This window comes from Neophocaena asiaeorientalis, unplaced genomic scaffold, assembly GCF_003031525.2.
Source record: "Neophocaena asiaeorientalis asiaeorientalis breed wild unplaced genomic scaffold, Neophocaena_asiaeorientalis_V1.1 scaffold689, whole genome shotgun sequence".
Taxonomy (NCBI): Eukaryota; Metazoa; Chordata; class Mammalia; order Artiodactyla; family Phocoenidae; genus Neophocaena; species Neophocaena asiaeorientalis.
Window position 1 is genome coordinate 245019 of NW_020175666.1, and position 19235 is coordinate 264253.

At 53.7% G+C, this 19235-nt stretch overlaps 1 protein-coding gene across 1 annotated transcript in view; it reads left to right on the forward strand.

The window, feature by feature from the left end:
• The first annotated feature begins 3156 nt into the window (after positions 1–3156).
• TOGARAM2 (TOG array regulator of axonemal microtubules 2) overlaps positions 3157–19235 on the forward strand; it is a 43492-nt gene continuing 27413 nt past the window's right edge. Inside the window, 10 exon segments of the mRNA XM_024731515.1 lie at positions 3157–3184; positions 4890–5087; positions 6950–7089; positions 7406–7493; positions 7962–8075; positions 8505–8786; positions 9406–9617; positions 10344–10534; positions 14017–14063; positions 17022–17188. Of these exon segments, the coding sequence (XP_024587283.1) occupies positions 3157–3184; positions 4890–5087; positions 6950–7089; positions 7406–7493; positions 7962–8075; positions 8505–8786; positions 9406–9617; positions 10344–10534; positions 14017–14063; positions 17022–17188 (1467 nt within the window).

Consider the following 19235-nt stretch of genomic DNA (forward strand, 5'->3'; position numbering starts at 1 on the left):
TTTTTCTTATCGCTGACGAGGCATTTTGAGGAAAAGCTGCTAGTTGTGACCTCTTCCTGTGTAAACTCCCATGATGGGTGGGGGAGTTTGTTTTCTGAACCCCACCCCTGGGCTTGGCCCAGAGAAACCTTGAGATGCTTCCAGCTCCTTTCTTTTCTGGTGACCAGGTCCCAAAAGAGAACCTTGAATGTCTCTAGCCCAGCAACATGCATCATGAGAGGGACCGAAAATGAATCCCAGTTTAGAGGAGATCGGGTCTCTAGGCAGTAGGCTGGCACCTCCAGATACACTGATTTGGGCAGTACCCATGGAGCAGGCAACTGGTCTACCTCCATCCCTCCTGGACCCACCACACCCTGCAGCGGACTACAAACACCAGTCTGACCAAATGCCTGGCCGACAGGGAAGCAGCAGCAGCTCTTAGTCTCTTAAGAGTCCCTGAGCATAGGAAGCTAGAACCCACGTTTCCCTGCATTTCAAAAGTGAAGTAAATAACAGTAAGGCCAGAATCAGAGGAAAAGAACAATACTGTCCACCAACTACATTAATTTTCCCAGTAGACTTTGTCCCTGAAAACCATGGTTTTACATTATGTCAATGACTGTGTGGAGGCAGAATTTTTTTTTCACTTAACTTCTTTTCCCGCCTTATGAAGATTTCCAATACACAGAAGTTAAAAGTAGTGTGACGCTCTCTATGCACACCACTTAGGTTAAGCCGTTGTTAATATTTTGCTTCATCTACATTTGTGTGCATCTTTTTTTCCCTGATCTTTTAGAAAGTAAATTGGAGATGCCATGACAACTTTACTCCTAAATACTTCACTGTGAATTTTCTAAAAGTTATGACCTCTAACACAATCGCGATACCATATTACACCAAAAAATTCAAACAGTAATTCCCTAATATCATCTACTATCTAGTTCATATTCAATTTTTCCCAAATATCTTATTTTAAAAATTAATTAATTAATTAATTTTGGGCTGCATTGGGTCTTCGTTGCTGCTCGCGGGCTTTCTCTACTTGCGGTGAACAGGGGCTACTCTTCACTGCGGTGCACGGGCTTCTCATTGTGGTGGCTTCTCTTGTTGCGGAGCACGGGCTCTAGGCGCATGGGCTTCAGTAGTTGTGGCATGCGGGCTCAGTAGTTGTGGCTCGCAGGCTCTAGAGCGCAGGCTCAGTAGTTGTGGTGCACGGGCTTAGTTGCTCCACAGCATGTGGGATCTTCCTGGACCAGGTGTTGAACCTGTGTCCCCTGCATTGGCAGGCGGATTGTTAACCACTGCGTCACCAGGGAAGTCTCTCCCCAAATGTATTTTATAGTTGGCTTTTCTCAAACCAGTATACAGTCAAGGTGCACCCATTGGATTTTGTTGTTGAGTCTTCTTTAGTTATTCTTGCTCTAAGACCCCCTCTTCCCCTCCCCCACCCTTAGTTTTTTCTATGGCATTGTCATTGAAGAGACCAGGCTAGTTGTCTTGTAGAATGAGCCACGTGTTGGATTTGATTGTTTCCCCGTTGTGGGTTTAACTCATTTCTTTCTCCCTGTATTTTCTATAATCTGGATGTTAAATCTCAGTGTTATCCAATAGAACTTTCTGTGATGATGGACTGTAATGTCCAGTATGGTAGTCACTAGCCACATGTGGTCACTGAGCACTTGAAATGTAGCCAGTGTGTCTGAGTAACTGAATTTTACATTTTATTTAATTTTCATTCATTAACTTATATATATATATATTTTACATCTTTATTGGGGTATAATTGCTTTACAATGATGTGTTAGTTTCTGCTTTATAACAAAGTGAATCAGTTATACATATACATATGTTCCCATATCTCTTCCCTCTTGCGTCTCCCTCCCTCCCACCCTCCCTATCCCACCCCTCCAGGCGGTCACAAAGCACCGAGCTGATCTCCCTGTGCTATGCGGCTGCTTCCCACTAGCTATCTGCCTTATGTTTGTTAGTGTATATCACACTTTTCTTGTCTCTCTCCAGGATTCGTTTCACAACCTCCTGCCCTGTCCACCCAAACATGTTCTCCACCTGCAGCTGCTGTGAGCTTCATTCATTGCAGTAACACTAACGCCATGGGGTATTGATTGCTTGCTAGGGGCCAGACTCAGTACTGAGTGATTTTTGTATTTTATTGAATATATTATTGAAGTAGGGTAGGCAATATCTCCATTTTTGCAATTAAAGAAACTGGGGCTCAGAGAAGTTTGGTAACATGTCTGTGGTCACACAGCTCTCAGGTGTCAGAATTTAGTCTCATTTACCTTTGTATCTTAGTTCCTCACATATGACTGAATGAGTGAGTGGATCTCAGACTTTCAGGGATAGACTGAACCCAGGAGGTCAAATCCAATAGATTCACCTGAGAACACCCAGAGTTTTCCCTGGAGGTCTATGGGGTGGGCTACCTCCTGCGTGGGGAGGGGAACAGGTGTGTGTGAGGAATGGAGGTGTGGATGGGTGACTATTTTCAAGGAGACACCTGGGGTACAGGAAGGGGTGTTCTGCCCAGTCTAAACTCTGGCAATAACTAGTGGCAAATCTTGGTTAATTCACATATATTTTCTGTGCTTAGTCCAGAGGCTGGGCTTGCGTCTCTGTTTCGGTCCTAAAATTTTGTCAAAAACTTCCTTCTCTAGGAAAGTCTGTCCCGGGTTCCTCTTGAGGGGTCTGCACGAAAACGCAGGTCAGATGATGTCATTCCTCTGCTCGAAATCGTTAGAGATCCCCTCGCCTGCAGAACAAGCCCAGACCTGACAGAGCACTGCAGGTACTGGCCCTGGTCCGCCTGCCTAGACTTGGGCCCTCCTGCCAAATCCTAAACTCGCAGGCCCGTTCGATCCTCTGTGCCTTTGCTCAGAGCATGCCTTTCCCCCTTCCTTGCCCATCTTTTTTTTTTTTTGTGGTACGCGGGCCTCTCACTGTTGTGGTCTCTCCCGCCGTGGAGCACAGGCTCCGGACACACAGGCTCAGCGGCCATGGCTTATGGCCCCAGCCGCTCTGCGGCATGTGGGATCTTCCTGGACCGGGGCACGAACCCGTGTCCCCTGCATCGGCAGGCGGACTCTCAACCACTGCGCCACCAGGGAAGCCCTTCCTTGCCCATCTTGATCCTGTTTCTTTCCCGGCCCCGCGAGGATGCAGCTTTTCCACGGAGGGTCTCCAGGTACCTAGTGAGACAGCACTGCAGAACACAGACTGTGTTCTCTGGGCATTGCAGTGAGCATTCCCTGCATGGCATAGAATTGCCATGAGGACAGCTGGAGACCCATCTAGCCTGAGCCTCTTAACTCTATAGACACATCTGTCTCCTCCTCGTGAGGGGCGCCTGCGTCACCTGGGTCTGTATTGTAGGACTGGAGGACTGGCCCCTGTAACTTTAAAGGTAGTGTGGGTTTGCATGTTTGTACATGGGTGTGAATGTGTGCGAATGTGTGCACGTGTGTGTTCATGTAGGGTGGGGGAGGAGGGGGAAGAACTCAGACCTGACATTCGTGATTGATTATCTACCAGCAATGGTACTGAATTATTTTTGTACATGACTTCATTTAATCCTAACAAAGCCCTTTGTTAGGACGCTTTTTCAGATTAAGAAACCAAAGCTCAGAGGAATTAAATAAACTTCCCAAGTTAATTCAAGAGGGGCAGGGCAGGGGACTTCCCTGGTGGTGCAGTCATTAAGACTCCGTGCTCCCAATGCAGGGAACTAGACCCCACCTGCATGCCGCAACTAAGAGTTCACATGCCACAACTAAGGAGCCCGCCTGCCGCAACTAAGACCCAGTACCACCAGATAAATAAATAAATATTAAAAGAAAAAAAAAAAAAGAGGGGCAGGGCAGGGTTCCAACCTAGCTGTGTCAACCTCAAAGCAGAGTTCCAGGTGTCCCGAGGTGGGCGTTCAGGGGCAGGCTGGGGCAAGGCTGTGGGGTGGGAGGGCTGCCTACACCCGGGGCCCCTCTTCAGAGAGTATTTAAGGGGGGCACATATTTTGGGTTCAAACACTAAGTGTGGTAACTCGGCCGTTTTGCCTTCCTCTCTCTCTCCTCGCCTGGACACGGCACTATTGTTCCCACCAAACACATCCGAGCAGATGAGCTCTCTGACTTAATGGAACCCACATTCCAGGATTGGGAGCTGAGCCCCTCCCCAGTCCCCCTGCTCTGGTCTCTCCTCCCTACTCAGATGCTGGCCCTCCTGCCGAGGGCTGTTCATGTGAGGACCAGACTCTGCCCAGCCCCCTTGGGAGCAAGGTGGACCCGGAGTGGGGCACTGGCTCCCTGTGGGCTGTGCAAGGCACAGGGCGGTTGGGATTTTGTCTTTGGGGCCGACATTCTTTCCTGGGAGACTCCATGTTTGTTTCCTTTCCACCTGAAACCTGAGTCCCTTCTGTCGCCTTTCTTCATTCCTGTGGTGTTGGTCACCATGGCACCTCTTTAGCCATTGCTTTAGTGGAAGGAGTAGACAACGTCAGTTACCTCGGGCCACCCCTCTCCCTGAGTGCGGACACCGAGGCCGAGGGTGGAGGAGCCAGCCATCTTGGGCGATCCAGAACTTCAGGGGTGAGGACGGAACCCTGGTCCCCAGAACCCCCTGGCTGTTAGCCCTTTAGGTCAGGGGCTGGCTCTTCCAACAGGGGACACACTCCTTGGTGCCCAGGACAGTGCCAGGTCAAATGGGGGTTCAGTGAATTGTGCCTCAGGGGTCAGCACTAAGTACTGTCCATGCCAAACCCGAAAGCTTTGTCCACATTTGGAATGGAATTTCTGATCCTGGTTTTTATAGTTTGGACATAGATCTTTAAGTTGCCACCAGGTCCTGGGGAGGTGGCACCCACTGCTCTCACATAAGACATGGTTGTCTGTCCACAGGTGTGGGCACCTCCCCGTGGGCAGGCACTGAGGAGGCCCTGCATGTAGACCCTGAGGGCTCAAAGGTGTGGATGCAAGCGGTGGGCAGGCCTAAAAGGGGCCTTGCCTACTGGGTTGCCTGGGCAAGCTATGGAGTGGGCCCAGGTGTCTGCCAGGGAGTTTGTGGCGAGTCAGGTGGAGGACAGCCTTGCTCAGAAGGTGCCGCTGGACCTCACGTATCTGTGCTCTAAGGCAGCTTCAGATCTTCTCTTTAGCCTTCTAGATGTGATGCTCTGGGCAGACTGAGTAGCCATATCTACTTTGGCAGCCTAAGGTCAGAAACAGGGCTGGTCTCTTAATATAAAGGGAATCTGAACTATAGCCCAGTGGTTCTCAATCCTGTCTGAACATCAGAGTCCCTCAGAAGTTAAGAAAAACACAAAACAAAAAACCCCAAACAGATCCCTGTGGCTGCTCCCTAGAAAACTCTACCTCACTTGGGGCCTGGGGTGAGGCCTTGGAATCTGTCATTTTAATCAGTTCCAGGAGACTCTGATCTGCGGCTGAGGTTGAGAACAAGGGCTGTAGCTCGATATCGCTTTTCCACATGGAATTCACACAGAAAGTCTGCGCTCTGGTTAGGAATGGGTAGCAGGTGTCTGTGTGGCCTGCAACCCTCACTGCCCCCAAAGCCTGGACTCCAGCTCGTTTGCTTTAATTCAGCCGTGGAAGGTCTGTCCCCCCAGGAATGTTCCTTCTGGGCTTTGCCCAAAGCAGCCACCTTGCCAGTGTCTTGAGTCTCTCGCTCAGTGGGGCGAGGAGTGGGGTGTTGGGAGCCGTGGAGCAGAATCTCCCTCCACGTTGCTCGAGAGAAGTGCCGTGTCCCTCAGCTGTTCCTGACAGCTTGTCACTACCATGTGGCCAAAGCCCTATCCCAGCTGTCAGCAGACAGGGGGTTGCCTTCTCCTCTGATCGTGAGGAAAATTCTCCTCAGACAGAGAACCCAAGTGGCTTGAGACTGTAATCAGAGAGACCAGGCAAAGGCTGGGCTGGGGCCATGCTGGCTGGGCTGGGCTGGAGCCACTGTTTGGCCAGGAGGGTTGCTAGGAGCCGCTCGGCCTTCTGGGGCCTGGGTGGGGACGCGGCGGGCTGGCTTCCAGACGGAAGGCAGGTTTTCTCAGTCCCTGGGTTGGGATTTGTTGCTCAGCAAAAGGAAGTTGGCACTGCATCCTGCCCTGTCCCCAGATGATATCTCGAGGGACCTATTCTCGAGTAGAAATTGGGAGATTTGGGAGATGTGGCCTTTGCCCTTGATTTTATCACTGATCAGCTCTGGCCGTTCACCTCCCTGCCTGTCAGGGTGAAAATGGGTCACTGTTATCTCAGCAGAGAACTTAGAAAATTGTGTGAAGTCACAGCATCTGCAGGGAGACCCTTATCACATGGAAAAAGAATGAACTCAGGTCAAGGGCGGGAGCAGATGACTGACCCCAGAGGGTTAAGGGAGGCTGGGAAGGGCTTGGCGTGCTCAAGCAGTCGGCACAGGACACTGAAATGGCTGAGAGGCTCTGAGGTTGGCTTGGTCAGCAAAGTGAGAACAAGGGCCAGGAGCTTGGTACAGATGGAGACTGGTGCACCTGAAAGAAAACTGGAGAGCTGGCCTCCGGGGAGGCCCTGCCGCGTACCTGCGTGATAAGAGGGGTCACAAAGCTTGACACTCCGCGTGAGCTTCCAGGGCAGCTGGCAGAGTGATGAGGAAAGTAGCAACTGATGGGGAAACAAAGTGTCAGACTCCCCCTTGATAAACTCCACCTTCCCCAAGACCCTGAGTTGTCCAAGAGCAAAGGCGGGTTCATGGGTTTCACGGACACTCTTCACAATGAACTCGGCCTACAGTCATGCAGCCCGGGGACTTGGTAATTTTGAAGCATCCAAGAGAGTCCAAATGTTATAAAAGAAGCGTCCTTTGGTTTAGTGGCAGATTTCTTCACTGTAAGAATGCTTTAACTCCGGGCGGGCTTCCCGCGAAGTGGTATAAAAAGTGTTTGTGACTGACTTCTTTCTGCCTCTCCCCATCATAGGTCCCTGGATGTTACAGGTTGGGGCCCTCTGGATACCTGAGGATCGTACTCACGGCCCAGAAAGTAGCTGCTCCCTGCAGACCACCTCCCAGGTGCCTTCTCCACCCAGGGCACGGGCACCCGTGACGCTGTCCCCCCAGGTAAGGGGCACCTAGGGAAGTCATGAGGGGGTGGGGATCTTCCTCGGGTACTCCCAGGGGCTCCGCCTGGGGGATGTAGCTGGGCTGCAGGGTTTTTCCATCCGGGCCAGGCTGTCTGTGGGCCCTCCCTGCTCAGCCGTCCGTCAGGGGGCTCCCTGGCCTGACTATGGCCTCCTCAGCCTGAGCTTTGCCTCCACTCTCGAGCTGGTGGGCCGGCCGAGGGGCTGAGCGTGGTCTTCTGTGGTGGGAAGATGGAGATGGGCAGAGGATACTGGAGTGGGGCCTCCAGGAGCACCAGCTGGCCCCGTTTCCTCAGCTGACAGGGCAGGAGAGTGGGAACAGTATGGCCAGCTCCGTGGCGGGAGACTGGGTCCCAGGCCTGGCGCTGCCACTGGGAGCCAGCTGTGTGGGCCTCAGTCTCCTCTGCAGAGTGAGGGGATCAGAGGTCCTGCCCTGGAGAGAATGGGTGCTTGTGAGGTGGAGGGCCACTTCTCCCTGGAGGGCTTGGAGCAGGGGCCTGGCGACCCCTTGGGAGGGGTGTGGAGAATCGGGAATGCCTGAACAGTTCAGGAAACAGGCCGTGGTGCTCAGGGCAGAGCACCTGGGGAGCCCGTGAAGGAGGCTGAGAAGGTGTAAGTGGGGGAAGGGTTTGGAGCCAAGCTGGGGGTAGAAGTCAGGCCGAGAGGGCAGGGAAGACTGGGCTCTGGTGGGGATCATGGTGCCCTGGCTGGCTGGAATTGGGATGGCAAGCCCCCACCTGAGGGCCAGGCTCTGCTTTGGGGGACGGGCTGCAGAGAGCCCAGGGCAGTCTGTCCTCAGTGCTGGCCTCAGTGGACTCTAAGATGCCACTCTCCCTGTGATTCTGTCCCCAGGCAAGGTTCTGGCTCCGGTGGCCGTGTACTGTGGGAGCATCCCTTGGACCAGTGCTGGGCCCCGTACACTCCTGGGGGGAAGCAGTGACTCCAGCCCAAAGACTTTTGGAAAAGGTGAGACTGGGGGACTGGGCCTAGTGACTTGGTCACGTCAAACGGCCTTCGAGTGCCCAGGGCAGCCTCTCTGGGGCCTTTGGGCAGAGATGGGGGATTCCACCTGACAGCTGCCCAGTCAGGGCCAGTGACCATGGAGCAGGGCTTGGGCCTCGTCCTGGAGGGAGGAGATGGGTGTGTTTAGATGCCCGGCTGTGTCCTCAAGCTACCGGCAGGTATTATTTTTACTTTGGTCCCTACTGAAAATGCCCTTTGGTTTTAGGTGGGTCCTTTCAATCCTGTGCCTCAGGGGATGGAGTTGTACGGAGGGGACCCACAGGAACAGGGAAGTGGGGCTCTTCTAGGAACCCCGGGAAGGCAGGGCTGTGGTCCCTGGCTTCAGGACCTGGGCTCCTCTAGCACCGCAGCTCTGGTCTCTGCTTCCCTCAGCTTCCCTCTGGCCAGTGCTGAGCGTCCTGTTAGAGAAGCCGTCGCAGCTCTTGAGTGGATGTGGGGACCCTGACAGCCTCAAGCTGGATACTTCCCTGAAGGGCTGGCAGGACAGGAATGGCCATCCCAGGAAGCTCGGGGCCCTGTCGCTGGGCCCCCAGCCCCTGGTGCCACTTCCTTCGCTGGAGTTGGAGGCCAACCGTGTGGCCCGGGACACCACTCAGATTAAGGACAAGCTCAAGACAAGGAGACTCTTGGAGGACTTGGCAGCATCTCCCCGAGGTGAGCCCTGGGCCTGTCCACCTGCCACCTGGGCTGTGAGGACCAGCAGGTGTCCAGCTGGCAGCTGGGCTAGTCAGGGGGCACCCGCCAAGCACCCTCTCTCTACACCCTACACCTCCTCCCTGGAACGCCGTCTCCCACCGAGGCCTCTGCAGTAGCTCCCAACCTGCCTCCCCATTCTCACCCTCGCTGCAGAGGAATTCTAGTCTTCTAGTCTTCACTGCAGAGGAATTCTTTTTGAACACAAACCTGACTATATTCTTCTTCCCACTCCCACCGGCTATGCTTAATGCCACCCAGTGATTTTCAGATGGACGCAAGGACTAGAACCTGCTGTCCTCACTCCTAACTCAGTACTGATTTTGCTTCCCTTTCTACCCAACCTGCCTCTGAATTTTAAATAGGTAACTTTGATTGACACTTTCCACCAAATTTTACAGGCGTGGGAAAGGACACTCAGCAGAGTCTAGTGGTGCGGGTAGAGCTGGGGGGGCGGATCTGCGCCCTCATCTCTCCGTCTCAGTTGCCCCAGGACATAAAGCCCTGTTGCCAGCATCTCAATTAACCCCATTCCCCGCACTCCTGGGACTAACCTACTCCCCGTGCCCACCCCATACAGCCTCTCTGGATCCTGGGGGAGCCCCCAAAGGAGTTCCCCTGAGGACCGCCATCCCCCGGGCTGCCTCTCAGAGGCTGCTGAGGGTGCCCAGGCCGATGCCTCCCATCCAGAGCCTCCCCACCACCCCGGAGGCCAGCGGAACCAAGGACAAAGGCCTGGACCCACCCAGGAGCCATCAGGGACCCCAGGAACTGAGACCCAGTGCCCAGGAGGTAAGGCGGTTGGACTGCTCTGAGTCTTGCTTCCCTGCCCTTCTGTTTTTCTTTCTATCCTTTACCAACCCCTGTTCCCAAGCCCTGAGCTTCTCTGGAGGTGTCTTCTCTGGCTTGGGAGTTGCCCCAGAGGTACCGAGCCCAGTCCTCCTGAGTAGAGGCTGTGTGACCACCTGTCTTACACTTGGTGGTTCCCAAGCCATCTCTGATCTAAATGTTCCAGAATTCCTCATGCTTCTGGCCCTCCCCATTTTTGGTAAGGAAATGTGGCAGAGGGGAAAGAATGCTGGGCTGGGACTCCGGGGATCTAGGTTCTGGTTTTCACTCTGCCCCTCACTGGTTGTGTGACCTTGGGCAAGTCACTCCCCTCCCTGGGCCCCAGTTTGCACTAAAAAGAGGGAATTGGACCAGATGTTTTTGAGGATCCCTTTCAGCCCTGACGTTCTAGGATTTTCTGAAATGAGAACAGAAAAAAAAAAAATAATAATAACAAAAGGGGTTGGAGTAGGAATGAGGGGGTTCCCTTCTTGCCTAAAATGGTAAGGAAACAATGAACCTGGGGGTCCCAGGGTTGTGTGGCTGGAAAGAGAAACAGAGGATAGTTGCCAGCACTTCTGCCCAGGTGGCTGCTGTTAGAAGGGACCGCTCTGTGTGAGGTGCCTGCGAGGTGAGCATCCAGAGTGGAATGTTTCATGGACCACACCCCTCCTCCACCTCCGCTCCCAGGCGCAGGTGTCCCAGCAGTACCTGCACCGCAGTGACGAGAAGATGCACGAGTCCCTGGGGGGCATTGTGATCCCGCCCATCCCAAAGGACAGGGTGCCCGCCGGGACCTCCTCCTGCCCGCCTGGCTCCCTTCCCAGCCTCTTGCCTCCAGGCCAGGACATCCTCATGGGCCTGAGGCCTGCCACCACACGGTAAGCAGCGCTAAGTCAAAAGTACCTTGCAGTCCTCTCTCCTCTACCCGCCAAGATCCGTTTGGGCTCCCTATGGCTAAGCCTCCATGCCAGGGCAGAACTCTAGGGGCTGGGCGTGTGAGGGGCAAGGTCCTCCACGGTGAACCTCAGACCTGGGGTGGTCACAGCTCTGACCCTTGACTCCAGCAGGAGGGGTGTATGGGCTTAATTAACAATGTCTCGGCCTCTGTCTTCTACCAGTGTGCTGATGTGTGTGGTTGCTGCAGTGTTGAATAAAATACAAATTATTTTAAAGCTCTCTTGAATTCATGGTAGCTCTTTGTGACGACGTATCGATATTTTCTTAATTAATGGACACTAAAAATACAAATATTATCATGTCTGTGTATATGGGGGGGAGTCCACAAAACTTTTGGACGTAGAAAGGGGTCTTCATACCCCCAAAAGGCCGGGAATCAGCGGGTAGAGGATCTCTGTGTTGTAATGAATCTGGACTTACGGCTGGTAAGTGGGACAGAGGGTGCTCTCCACATGGCCAAAAACGTCCCTGTGGTCAGGCCAGACTGCTGGAGTGACTGTGTGTGTATGTGAGAGAGAGAGAGGGGGCGAGAGCGTGCGCTTTATCTGGGGTCGGCTGTACCTATTTCTCTCAAGCTTCTTCTCTCCCTCTGTCTCCCATGCTGTCTTCCCTTCTGACTGTAGGTGTGTCCATCATCTTTCCCACCCCTGGTGCAGTGTGGGAACCCACTGCGGACCTGCTCCTGGGTTTGAGTTCTCTACCTGATTTCGCAGTTGACCTCCCTCCTCCTTTCCTGCTCAGACACCCTCCTCTCCCTCCCCTCTGAGAGTTCTTGGTGGCTCTCATGACTCTCTGGCCCCAGATAAGTGACCCTCCCTCCCATCCCACTGCTCTTGACTTTTTTGCACCACCTGAGCTGTTGAGGCCCTTGGACTCTTCTTCTTCACCTTCCTGACTTTAAACCTGCTTCTCGACCTTCCAGGCAGCCTCCTGTGCACCTTCTTTCATCATTTCTTAAATTTGTTCCAGAGCCCTTTGCCCCCCACCTCCTTGTCCTCCCCTGGGATCTTATCTGTGCGGTGGCTTCCAAGATCATGGGGGATGGGTGACTTCCGTGTCCCCTGCTCTTACCCTGAGGTCTCCCCAGAGTCAGGCTCTGTGCTTCCATCTTCCTGTTGAGCACCCTCAGGGTCCTCATGGCTGATGCAGATCCAGCATCAGAGGCAGCGAGGGAGGATGTGCCACCGTCATGGCATCACGGACAGAGCACCTCATGTTTCCCCAAACTGCCTCCCTCCTCCAACCTCCCGATTTCCACCAAGGTGCAGGTGTTCCCTTTGATCTTCCAATTTCAGCATCATCTTTGACTTTTGCTCCTATTGCCTCCTGTTCCCAACAGATTGCCACATCCCGTTAGATCTTTCTTGAACAGTAAGAGAAAATACAAAAGCTACCACCCCCGTCTTGCCCCTGCCTTTCCTCTCAGTTTGCACTTACTGGCTCCCTTTTGACCTCCCCCCATAGCTCCCACCCGGTCTCCTTGCAGCCCTGGGCTCTCCATCCTAATCTCGTGTTTTCATCCACCCACTGAATACACCTCTTCCATGCATCTCACCTTTATGGACTTCCTGGTGCCAGCAGCTTAAAGATGAGTCTCCCTGGCCAGACATTCAGCGTGTCCCAGCCCACCACTCCACACTTCCTCCTGTGCTGCTCTACAGGCTCTGACCCACCTTTCCCAATGCCTGTGCTGAGCCCTGGATGGCACCTCTGTGCAGCCCCAACATGAGCCTTTCCCCCTTGGCCCGCCGATCAGTCCCTACGTTTTTCAAGCCCCAGCTCCACATCTGCCCCCGCTCTCAGGTCTTCCCTGGCCTCCTCAGGGGAGTGGGGAAGGGAAGTGCCTTCTCAGCACTGTCCACAGGCATCCAGCCTGTGCACTGCCTGACTACCTCCCGCCCACTGATTTGCTCCACGTTTATTTAAACCTCATTTCTATTCTTTAACTTGGAGCACTACAAGGCAGGGGCCATATCTGGAAATCTCTGTGGCTCCCATGGTGGCAAGCTTGGTCCTGGCCATGGATAAGTATCTGCCCATTTGCTGTCTGGTTGTGACATGGATTTCTCTCCGTTGCCTCTGTGAGGCTAACAAATGGCTGGGAGGGAGCCTCCATTTCCATTTCATCCGTCCTCCCGTCCAGCCATGCATCCATGCATCCGTGTACTCACTTAAAAGCTATGGGGCACCACTCTGTGTCAGGCATTGTGCCAGGTGAAAGCAAAGCCCAGCAAGACAGCCAGGGGCAACCACAGGGATTTCCCAGCTCCACCTCTGCCCCTCAAACCTGTTAGTGCTCCTGGGCAGTGGTGGGTTCCGTGGTGAAGACGCAGCGGAGGGGCTCCCTAGGCTGGGTGCCCTGGGGTGTTTGCCTACTGGCTGCAAAACACACAACCCCTCCATGTAGGTCCTGACCCGAGAGGCTGTGCGAATTCCAGGGAGCAACTCTGAGTCTTGACTGGTCCAGGCCCACCCTGAAGCTCTGCCCCTCCTGTAGACCTCGGGTCCCCTGACCTCCACAGACCCCTCGGATAGGGGCCCCTGGATCTGGGCAGGCACTGAAATGGGCTCTCCTACTGCCTGTCTTCTAGCCACCCCGGCCTGGGTCATTCCGCTGAGTGAATCCTCTGAGGCCAGAGCACAGGATGTTGCGTTCCAGTCCTTGCGTTGTGGCTTGTGACCCTGTCAGCCCCCCAGGGGGTTCTGCTGTCTATGCATTTCCCCGTGAGAAGAGAAAAATCCATGTTGGATGATGTGTAGCTGGTCTTCACATCATGAAGGCAGGGATTGCCATCTGTCTTAGTGATGCTGTATTCCCGCTAAAACCAGTGCCGGGAATGCCCCATCTTCCTTTCCTGTGCTTAGTTTGGGACTGAACCTCTGTTACAAAACAGTGGTGATTTCCCATCAGCAGCAAAGGGGGTTCAATCCCTCGAGACCCTGAGGGACAAGGGTGGGGGGATCACCGAGCTCCCATGGAGTGGAGGCTGTTTGGAGGACTTGAGCTCAGTCTGCTCTGAGCTGGAAGGAGATTTATCCTCAACTGCGGCAGCCGCTCTCCTGCGGACAGAGCAGGGCACGGGGCTCCCTTTTGGACTGAGCAGTTTTATGTCGAGGCTGGCTTCCTGGGGAATGGATGGGCTGTGCCTCTGGAAAATGGGGCTCAGAGCTGTGTCTGGACACTGAGGCTGGCCTGGCCTGGGCTGCCGGTCAGCCTGCCCTCAAGTTTGCGGAAGGGACTGCACCTCCTGCGGCTTTGAAGCCCTGGCCAGGAGCCTCTTTACAGGGCCACCCATGGCTCCCTCGGCCCTTGCCCCCTCCTGGAGCTAGCCTGGGTTCCTCACAGCAGGAGCTCTTGCTTGCCATCTCTCATGGGTGTTTTTTTCTCCCCCATTCTTTTAAGATTGGTTCGGGAGAGTGGGCCTTGGGAGAAGACCCCCAGATCACTGGGTATGTACTCGCCGTGCACACCCCCATGTGTTTTTTGACTCTCTGGTTCCTGGGCTGGATCATGGGATCAGAATTAGGGCCAGAGGAGACCTGGGTGCTGTCAGACTCAAGCCTCTCATTTCACAGACGGGAAAGCAGAAGCCACCCTGGTGCCACGGACGGTGGCCCCTGCTCTGTGCCGCCCTCCACCAGCGCAAGTCGCTTCATGAACACCCAGCTGAGAGAGACGGCGCTGTCCCCATTTGACAGAGGAAGGGGTTGAACTGAAGCTGGACCTTCTCCCTGGCCTCAGGACACAGAAAGCAGCCTTGATGCATTTGCACGCAGGTCCTCACGGCTCCAAAGCTGGCGCTTCCGACCCATCGTGTGTCTGCTGCCTCTGCGCGGTTCTAAGTGAATAGAGGATTCCTCTCCAGACAGAGTGAGAAATTAAACCACATCCCACAATGCCTTGGTCAGCCCATCCCGGAAGGTTTCAGCATCAGGGGAATAGAGCGAACCCGGGCTGGCAGCGAGGCAGGTGGCCGAGGCCCAGGGAGGCTCTCCAGCCTGATGACCTAGTTTGTGGAGAGGATGGAAGGCTGGGGGAGGGGACCTGGGCGGAGCACCCTGAGCCTGGGCCGCAGGCGATGGGGGGCTAGAGGCGGCTGCTGTGCTGACGGGCAGGAGGGAGTGGACTCTTGTGTAGCTTCCCAGCAGCTTACTCTGTAATCAGCTCAGCAGGTGGGTCAGTTGCCCAGGGGGAGGCTGCTGCCCAAGAGGCCCCAGGGTTAAGATGCTCAGCTGGGCCCGAGAGGCAGGCCTGGCACAGAAACCTCTGTGGTGGCTGCATCTCCCCCTCTCCCTGGCTGGGCTGCCACGGGGTAGCTGGGGCAGTCTGGCACACTGGCATCCAGTGTCCCTTAAGAGCTACCCTGAGAGCACTGGGATGGGGCTTTGGGCCGGGGGACACGAGCCTGTAGCTTCTCCCTTGTCTGCCTCACCAGCTTGCTGCTTGAGAACCAGGTCCCCTGGGGGCAGGGGCCAGGCTGCTTGGACAAGGCTTTCTAGGGTGCCTCTTGGAGGCATAGGTGAGAAGGGGCTACAAAGTGGCAAAGTCCTTAAGGGGCTCTCTGACCCTCCGGCTGTCGGCTGGGAACAACATTGCCCAATTTGGGAACCACGTCTGGCACGTAGTAGGGGCTCACGTGGTATTGTCTGAAGCTGAGGGCTTCCCCCAATCTTGTGGCTTTTCCGCAGTCCCTGCCCTTGTCAGCTGGCACCTGGACACCTGTAACCTCGGTCCTACCTTACTTCTGGGCAGATGGCGGCTTCGCCCCTCCTCCCCCTCGGCCCTGGATCCTTCTCCCAGGAGGGATCTTTGGCAGAAGGTGTGGGCTGGGCAGAGATCTGGGGTGACCCAGGAGCCCTGCCGGACCCCCAGACTCAACACACCCTTTCTGGGACTTCCCTGGTGGTCCAGTGGTTAAGAATCCGCCTTCCAATGCAGGGGACACGGGCTTGATCCCTGGTCAGGGAACTAAGATCCCACATGTCACGGGGCAACTAAGCCCACGTGCCACAACTACTGAGCCCATGTGCTCTGGAGCCCACGTGCCACAACTAGAGAGCCCTTGTGTCGCAACTACTGAGCCCGCGCACCACAACTAGAGAGAAGCCCGCATGCCACAAGGAAGATCCTGCCTGCCGCAACTAAGACCAGATGGGGCCAAATAAATAAATAAATATTAAAAAAAGAAAAGACAAAAACAAAACAAAACATACCCTTTTCAGCCTCAGGCAGCCCCAGATGGTGACCCCCATTCCAGAGGACCTCTGATTTGCAAGTTCACTCAAGGACAGTGAACTCCAAACTTTGTGAGCAGGAGAACCTGGTTAACATTTCTTTCATTAAAAGAAAACGAATGGGGGCTTCCCTGGTGGCACAGTGGTTGAGAGTCCACCTGCCAGTGCAGGGGACACGGGTTCAAGTCCTGGGCTGGGAAGATACCACATGCCGTGGAGCAACTAAGCCCGTGTGCCATGACTACTGAGCCTGCGCTCTAGAGCCCGTGAGCCACAACTACTGACCCTGTGCGTCTGGAGCCTGTGCTCCACAGTGGGAGAGGCCGCGACAGTGAGAGGCCTGTGCACCGCGATGAAGCGTGGCCCCCGCTTGCCCGCCGCAACTGGAGAAAGCCCTCGCACAGAAATGAAGACCCAACACAGCCAAAAATAAATAAATAAATAAAGAGAAAACGAATGAACCTACCCGCAGACTGCCTCTATTACCAGAAATGTGCTCTTTGAAGCCATCAATTGGGAAAATATAGAATGACAAAGAGATACTATGGATTTGATGTCCTTTGGAAATGAATTTGTATTATATCAATCGTAAGAGCACCTGAAGGTCACTGGGTCTCATCTTTCCTGTCTGTAAAATGAGAGCCCTGGGCTGGCATTAGTTCTCTGGGCCCTTCATGCTGTGACATAGTCTCAGATAGGAGCATGGTGGTATATAACAGTCATTGGGCTCATTTTATTTTTCCTTTTTCTGAAGTACACACCTCCCAGTTAAAACAGACTTACGTTCTCAGGAAATATCTTAAAACTCTTAGATAACGGATCTGCCCCTATTTCCTGCCCAGCCTCCTCCCTCCTCCCTCCCCGCATCCCCCCACCCCCAGTCTTAGAATAAGGTGTGCAGTACCAGTTGAATGAATGGATAGAGGGATGAAAGGAGGAGGGTGTTGGTCCTTGGGCAGCCTGTTCTATACGTGCCAATGCCGCCCTGTAGAGTAAAATTAACCTGTGTCTTTCTCCAGCAAGGAAGCATTGGGCAGAAGAACTGAGGGTGAGGGGCTCAGGCAGGAAAATGTCACACCAACCACAGGGTCATAGAGCCTCAGCCCCAAAGGGATGGCTGCTGCTCCTGGGTGCTGGGCGTCCTCAGCTCCATTCTTGTTCTCTACTCCTCAGAGCAAAAACCTTTGGTCCTGCCCGTTCGAGACAGGTCTGATGCCCCTGAGAAGCCTGCCCTGCCTTCCTCTCAGTCTGCTCCTATTCCGACAGCCTTCTCCTTCAGCCACGCCAAAGAAACCCAGCCCTTGCTAGAAGAAGAGGACCAGAAGGAGAGTGGCACCAAGGTACCTGGAAAGCGAGGGAAAGAGGAAGCTGGGGTCAGAGTGGACCACTGGCTGAACACACACATGTTTCTGAAATATGTAAGTGTGGGACCAGCTTGAGGAAAGCAAGGAAGAGCCCCGAGGCAGCTGCCCCTAGTACTTGAGGCCAGAACCTATAGATGGGTTTGGGGTGAAGGCTGGAGAAAAGAAGAGAAAGAAGAGAGGAGAAGGATGGAGGTGAGGGAGACTAGGTGAAGGGAAGAGTACAGTGGGGAACTGAGGGGTGGGGATGAGGGAAGAAGGGAGGGCAGAAGGAGGTCACACATGGTTCAGAAGCAAGTAGGATGTGGGGGAGAGTGCAGAGGGGCTTAGGTGAACCAAGCCTAGTAATTTGAACCAACACCCAAGATAGCAACCCAGAGGCAGCTGACTCAGAGGCAGATCAGCCAAAGGCCTGTGCCTGACAGGCTGACAAATACCTTGGACTTCTAAGGTGACCTTGATCCAGATGATTCATCCAGATTCTTGTCCGGATGAATTTAGTGAAACGTGGAGAGTCACTGTCATGGTCATTATTTGAAACAGAGATATAAGAGTGCAATAAACATATCTTCAAAGCCTGCTATATGCATATACTATGGGACCCAGTGATGCTAATAAGTTCCAGGCACCACATCCTCCCACTCCAGCGAGGGTGACGGACCATGAGACAAGGAAGAGAAATTCAGGGCCATGAAATGCTCTCATCCTCCACCACACCTTGGCCACTCACTCCCATGGTCATACTGTAGACGCTGGCACTGCAAGCAACTTCACCACCGTCACTTCTCAACCTCAAACACCCCATTCACTCACCACCTTCTCCTACTGTTCTAGCTCAATCCATCTAATATTCCAGCTCTAGCACTTGTCCTTCTCCTGCATCAACAATGTTCTCCTTGAAACGGGATCATTCCCACCAGCATCGTAGCTCTCTGTTTCCTCTCTCATCGTAAAACCAAACCAAACCAAAGAAAAATATTGCCTTGTGTCTCTACTCGTCCTCTTCTGAGTACAAGCCAGTGGGGCTTAGTCCCCGCCAGCCCCGCTGAAACTGCCCCCATTGAGACATCAGTGAGGCCACCTTCCCAGGTGCAACACATCTCAGTGCTCTTCCAGCTTGACCCATTGCCAGCTTTTGTGGCTCATCCTTCTTGAATTCCCCACTGAGGGACGGAGACGAGGGATGACTTCTTTCTTGCTTGTCTGACTACATCAAAATTAGCTCCTTCCTGGTCCTTCTTTGCTGGTGCCTTCTTGTCTTCCTGACCTCTACGTACTGGAGCCCCCAGGGCTCAGACCTCTAGCGTCTTATCTATTTATACAGACCCCTGTGATTTGATCCAGCCCATGGTATTAGGTACCACCTCTATGCTGAGGACTCCCAAATCTCCCTCTCCAGCCCAAACTTTCCCCAATCTCCAGTAGCTGTTAATTTATATGACTATGTTTATATAGAACTGATACTCAACGTCTCCATTTAGGTCTCTAATTATATCTCAAACTTACCTCATCCAAGGCTTAACTGTTGAACTCTTACCCCCGCAAAACCTCCTTTTCCCCACGTCCCCTTCCCATGAATGGCAGTAAAAGGCAACTCCAGCCTTCCAGCTGCTCCGGCCCCAAATCTCGGGCCCATCCCTGCCTCCTGTCTTTCTCTCTCATCCCACATCTCATATATCAGCCAAAGCTGTGGGCTCTGCTTTTGAAACATGTCCAGAGTCTAGCCATTCTACCATCTTCATTCCTGCTATCCCAGTCCAAGTCCCACCTCATGGGAACCCCTTGTTCTATTTTTGCAACTTCTCGTGAGTCTTAAATTATTTCAAAATAAAAAGTTATTAAAAACAACATTTAGAGAATATCCCCCAACCAGTCAAAAAAAAAAAAGAAAAAGAAAAAAAAAGAATCAGATCACGTCACTCTTCTGCTCAAAACCTCCAGTGGCTTGCTGTGTCCTCCGGAGGAAAAGCCCAAGCCCCCACCATGGACCACAGGGCCCAGTGTGCTGTGGCTCTGGCCCCATCCC